The 6238-nt window shown below is 48.5% G+C and overlaps 1 protein-coding gene across 2 annotated transcripts; it reads right to left on the reverse strand.

The window, feature by feature from the left end:
• Positions 1 to 443: 443 nt before the first annotated feature.
• Positions 444 to 5992, reverse strand: DYNLRB1 (dynein light chain roadblock-type 1). 2 transcript variants are annotated; one of them, XM_032704790.1, is made up of 4 exons: positions 5927 to 5992; positions 3370 to 3445; positions 1930 to 2097; positions 444 to 948 (listed from the first exon to the last, which is right to left on the reverse strand). In XM_032704790.1, exons 1-4 carry the CDS (start codon positions 5927 to 5929, stop codon positions 905 to 907), a joined length of 291 nt encoding a protein of 96 aa, XP_032560681.1. In that variant the 5' UTR covers positions 5930 to 5992; the 3' UTR covers positions 444 to 904. The 2 variants fall into 2 exon arrangements, with proteins under 2 accessions (XP_032560681.1, XP_032560682.1); XM_032704791.1 differs by lacking the exon at positions 5927 to 5992 and adding an exon at positions 4881 to 4901.
• Between the last annotated feature and the right edge of the window lie 246 nt (positions 5993 to 6238).

Below are 6238 nucleotides of genomic sequence, written 5' to 3' on the forward strand. Positions count from 1 at the left end.
AAAGCTGCACTGCCTGCAGCACCCCCAACCCTGCTTCTTTTTTGTTTTTTAAAGAAAAACTCAATCAAAACAGCCCCTTTAGTAACTTGGAGGGACCACATGCCTTTTTTTTGTCCTTAATGGCCATCAAACAAAAAATACTAAAGGAAGATACCAGGTCAAACTGGCTACTGAAGTGGCAGTCTGGGAGCTCCAGGGGCAGCCTCGATGGCCTTACTTGGCCAAGAAAATTCTGTCTGGAACTGAAAGAAAGAGCTGGGAAAATGCTCCAACACGAGGCAATTGTGACTGCACTGCATGTGCCCTTAGAGCAAATCCTTGTTCAGAGAAAGCAACAGACAGGTAAAAACAGTCCTAGGAAGGTTCTACTTTTTGAATAAAAACTCAGTCAATCATCAGAATACTTAAAATCTCCAGAAGAAAAACACATAAGACAAAACCAGTCACCAGTGACATATTTTAATATGATATGGTCAGACCTTTTGGAAGTAAAACCAACAGAGTAAGACAGAACTAGAGGACAGGCAGAGTCATATTTACAGCCACTCAAAACTAGTAGTGTCAAAGCAGAGCTCAGTGGTGACAGAGGCATGGAGGCATACAAAGAATAGCCTTTTTTAGGTTATTATTAGAATTTTATTATATTACCTTTTTAGCTATTAAAAGGATCTGTTGCATTTTTTACTGCCCAATTCTAACTCACCAGCTCTCCCTCGAAACAACTTGTGATACCAAAAAAAAGTGCCATTTTTGCTGTTTGTAGACAGCAAACCACCTGCTTTTGTTTTTCCAAACCTTACTGGAGTGGCACAGCACAGTTAACACTAATGCTCTATTCTTTACCATTAAATTAAAAAAAAACAGTTGGGCAAAGTGGAAAAAAAAAAAGACCAAGTCAGTGCAATCATTCAGTTGGATTCTGGATGACAATCAGGAAATAGTCTTTATCTGGAGAGAGAAAAAAAAGAAAATTATTCTTTCATTGCTGATATTTGTTCACAGAAACAGTAAATTCCAACATTTTTCACATCTCCCTTATACACTGTGTGAACTCCAGAGCCCCAATATTGATTCTCAACAAGCAAAACAGGCTCTGTGTGTCAGATCACTTATTTTATGGGTTTTACTGATAAAAAGTTTTAGAAACTTCATGTTCCCAAGGCAGCTGAAGTTAAACCTGTTTGTGCCAGGGCACATGCAATGATGGAATCAAAGCCAGCAGTGCAAGGCAGTGGTTTCCCTCCTCTTACTGTGGGCTGCAGTCGTGTTTTTCCTGGAGCAATCTTTCCATCCTTCCCATGGAAATCAGAGGCTGCCCCAGCATAAACCAGAGCCTGCATTAAGATGTGCCCTGACCTGTGCCATTCCCTCCTTGGCCTCTCCATCAGCACCATCCACATGGAGTACACAGGGAGAAGCTGAATTCCTGTCACACCAGGGAACTGCACTCACTGAATTTGATGGAATACTGAGAATGTTTCCTGAAAAGCAGGCTGCTGTTGCTGTATTCCAGGACTCATCATTACAGCTACAATGTAGCTCTAATACTTTCCTCAGAACTGGAAAATCAGGACTGTTTTGTTTTTTCACTCAGTCCACAGTTCTGAATGGAAACTGCTCTCAAAACATATTCCTTTCCAAATCCTGGGGTTTTATACTGAAAAACACAAAGCACGAGAGGCTGCAACGTGCTCTCAAACACTGTTTCATGCTTTCTCCTTTGATCAGTGAGAAATGAGGGAAGTGATTTCCCACACTCAAACACAACAAAGCAAACTTCGGTCCGTGACAAAAGCTTTCAACTCTGCAGAGAGCAGAACAGCTCCCTGGGATTATCCAATGTGAGCACAGCAGCAGGCAAAACGCTTCTCCCAGGCTGGCAGTGAGAAAACAATCCTGCTGGATGCCCCGATTCCCGCTCCCTTTTACCTGGAGCAACCATGATTTCGTTTTTCTTGGAGCGGATGCGCAGGAAGGTGAGGTCGTTCTGGGGGTCGATGTCCCGCACGGTGCTCCGCGCCTTCATGATGAAGCTGTGCATGAGCCCGGCATACTGGATGGTTGTGGAGTTGTCCATGGTGCTTTTGATAGGAATACCTGCAGGAAAGGCACAGCAGGGCTCAGGGACAACACTCCAGAACCTCGGGCACCACCAGGTCCAGCTGGGGTGGCTGTTCCACCTCAGGAGATGCTGCTGTGCACCGGGGGTCAGGAGTGTTCTTTTTAAAGGCAAAAGGAGAACATGAACAGCAATAAGATGTGGAAAACCTGAGATCTGGGACCACGAGTGTAGGTGAGAACTACAGTGTTTACCTGCAGTAGCATCAGTGCTCTACTTTTGCATTTCTATTTATTTATTTATGAGTTAGAAATAAATAACAACAAGAATAAACACCTGCAGAGAAGAGAGGAAATACCAATGTTTCGGTTTGGTTCTCCTGCCTGGGGACACCTTTTTCTTTCCGAAAGGCTCCAGACCACCACAGTTAAATGAGACTCACGTAGGCCACGCTGGGCCTGGGATTATACAGGACATCAGCTGCTGCAGCCCACAGTTCAAGGCTGAGGCTCCACCGTTCAGCCACAGCAGGTGATGCAGTCCTGTGAGGTCCCTGCCTCAGTGGTCACCAGCCAGGAGGGCAGACACACTGCTTGGCCAGAGTTTTCCCTTCCCTACACTTCAGCCAGCCTTTAGCTGTGTTTTCCCACAAAAAGCCAGTCAAACCCAGCTCAGGTGTCAGAACAATGCAGCAGCCAAGGGCTAAATCCTGGCAGGGCAGAACCACTGCTGCAGGTTCCAACAGCTGCAGCTTCAGCCTGGAGAGCACAGCCCATTACTCACCACCAAGGAAAAGCAGCGAGCAGGAACACAAGCTCATGTACCCAGTGATCTGATCCTCAGTATATTCATATACACCCACTGTCATCTTTTCTAAGGATCACTTCTAGGACATATTCAATTTTAATTGATAATCACACAATTTTAAGGGCTGCTCACAGTGTATTCAGAGTGCTCTGAAGCAGCTGCTCTGTTGGACCCTTCAATGACTCCAAAAAGAGACAATTTCCTGATGAGTCCTGCAAGGCCACGAGCACCAAACAGTGCTGAGGAACTTGAGTCTGCCAGGCCAGCAGCACTCTGGACATGCACAGCAGCAAGATTCCACATCTCATGAGAGTCTCAGTGCTACTGAGAGCTTGCAGAAATTGGAACCCAGTTTTCCCTTGTAGCCTGACAACTGTCTCTGTGCTTTGGCTCCAGAGAAACCCCTGCTAAAGGCAGACTCTAAGCTAAGTGGTACAGTGAGCAGCCCCAAAGCACAGGGTTAGAATAAGTCCCAGCTCAGAGAAGCGAGGCTGACACAGCACCTTCGGAATTAACCACGATGATTCCCTGCACTCCTTTTTGGCTCTGGATTCGCTTCAGTGTTTCCTCCACCTCAGCCTGCAAACAGAGAAAGCACAGGTCAACAGGGGGTTACAGCTGCTGTTTGCCTCCCACCAGGGCTCTGTCTGAGAACAAAGCTGCACAGGGGTGATTCAAACACACACACAACAGCAAAGTGGCTGTGCTTTGGTACCACCTTTTCTGCAGGACCTTTGCTGTTGTTTTCCATCTGTCTTTGCTCATCGCTCATTTGTGATTATCACCTTGTGGAAACGTGGAACTCCCCTCTCATCTTTCCCTCCCTCCTCCTCCCCAGCCCTCCCAGTGAATTCTTGCAGCTGGAAGTTGCAGTCAGGCCACTACAATCTGCGTGTGAGACAAAAGTAGTGTTTGAAAATAGACATGGAATTTATGAAAAAAGCAGGAAAAAGACACATTCTGGGTGCAAGATCACCTTCCCTTTTATCAAATGAATTACTCATAAGAGAAGTGAGGGGAAAGCAATTAATAAACACTATTTGCTTATAATTCTGATTCATGCTGGGATGGCTGCAAGATTATAACATTACCAATAATTTACAGCTTAAAAAAGGGAAAATGCAAACAAGGCCAAGGCCACAGGCCCTTATAGTCCCTTTGCCTTCTCTGCAAAGACCATCAAAGTCAGAGGAGGTTTCAGTACCTTCTGCACAACTTCCACTGCTACAATACACAGATCAAAATGTAACTCTGGGTTCTGTAACAGGGTGGGAAACCCTCAGCACCACAGCTGAGGAAATACATGGCATTTTCTATTCCAATATTCCAAGAGACAGGCAGTATCTTTCAGATCCTGCAAGGCAGAGTCCCACAGAAATGGTCAAGGAAGGGAGACAGGAATCCCCTGAACCAGGACAGGTGAGACCTACGTGCGGCATTTGGCCAAGGCTGCGTTCCCTGGGCACTGGGAACAACCCTCTGCACTTCCTCCCTCAGCAAACAAGCCCAGCCATGTTCTCCAAGCCCTGTTCCCTGGAAGAGCCCTTGTCCTCACAATACAACACACCACGAGCTCAGCCCCAGCACTGTTAACCCACTTTCCTCGGAGGCTGTTGGGAACACGACCTGTGCCTGACCAGGGATGGGACCCCCTGGGCTGGTCTTTGTGGAGCAGAGGTTTTTCTGTCTGATACAGCACAGAAAAAACAAAACTCTGGATTATTTCTGAATGCTGGATTATTTTCAAATGGAAGGCAAGGGGAGTGAAATGAAGAACAAGCTATGGGGTGCACAAATGCTGAGAGAAATATGGTGGCAAATCTCTTAAGAAATTAAGAAGTAATCTCTTGACTTCTTACTATCAGTATTTAAGTCCTGATTCATTAAATACTTTCCTTCACAGGACCTTTAAAAACATTTGGATGCAAAGCAGCAGCCATACAGAAGGATACTAGCTTTTAATTTCCTCTACCACCAAGAACTGATCTAACTCCCAGGTGAGGGATGGGCTTACAGTTCACTGCTGCTGACGTGGGAAGGTCCTGCTTCTCCTATTCCCACCCTGGGGCTTGTCCAACACCTTCACCAGCCAGTACAGCTCACCAGAGCAGCAAAATTATTGCTGAGAAAAAAAAATTATGTATTTAACTCGTCAAACAAATAAAAACTATCTTAACAAAGTGCTGGATGACTAGAAGAGACATGAGGAAGGAGAGATGCACTCTGGAAAAGGAGGATAAACACTCCCCTATTGCCAATTTGCTGTCAAATACCCTTTGCTACACGTCCAAACAGCAGCCTTTATCTTCCTGTTCTCATCTGGAAAGCCTGAACTCCTGGGTTCACCTAAAAACCACATCTCATCAGATAATTTCAATTCTCTACCACTTATTTCTTTACAAATTTTTGACACGTATTTTGATTCCCGATTTTCATGAATACGCCCTGAACAACACCACAGCTGGGGCAGGGATAAACCTTCCAATGCAATCACAGTAGAAGGAATATATCCCGGGTTTCACAGAAAATTCCAATACGATCACAATAGAATCAATTCATCCCGGGTTTTGTGGAATATTCCAATAAAATCACAATACGTCCCGGGTCTCACGGGACATTAAACAGCCCCAAACAGTCCCTTTTTCCTGACTGCCCCCAGCCTTAGGGTTGTGCCCTGGCAGCCGCAGGACAGGCAGGATTTGCTGTGGGGTCCCCCCGCCTGCCCACACCGGGACCAGCTCCAGGCTCGGGGAAGGATCCGCCTTTCCCGCAGTGACTCGGGGACAGGGAAGGCGGGGGCACCCCCTGAGCTCCCGGGACGGGACAGACCCCGGGCTGGGGCACCCCCCGCACAAACGCGGCCCCGAACCGGGCCGGGGGCTCGGAGCCCCCTCAGAGCTCCCGCCGCCCGCAGGGGGGTCCCGCCGTGCCCGGACCCGCCCGTGCCGAGGGGGCACCGGCACCGCCCGCCCCGCGCCGGCCGCGGGAGCCCCGAGGGTGCTCAGGGACCCCCGAGGGCGGCTCTGGGGCCCCGCACGGCCCCGGCCCGGCCTCACCCACCATTGTCGAGCCGCCGCCGCCCCGACTCGGCCCCGCCGCTGCCCCGGAAGCGCTTCGAGCGCGGGGCGGGACCGCGCCGGGGAAACATCCTGTGACAGCCACGGAGCACCGCACACGGCCGCAAACACAGTCAAAGCCCCACAAAACACCGCACACGGCCGCAAACACAGCCAAAGCCCCACAAAACACCGCACACGGCCGCAAACACAGCCAAATCCCCACAAAACACCGCACACGGCCGCAAACACAGCCAAAGCCCCACAAAACACCACAAAACACACCCAAATCCCCACAAAACACCGCAAACGGCCG

This window comes from Chiroxiphia lanceolata, chromosome 17, assembly GCF_009829145.1.
Source record: "Chiroxiphia lanceolata isolate bChiLan1 chromosome 17, bChiLan1.pri, whole genome shotgun sequence".
NCBI classification, from domain to species: Eukaryota; Metazoa; Chordata; class Aves; order Passeriformes; family Pipridae; genus Chiroxiphia; species Chiroxiphia lanceolata.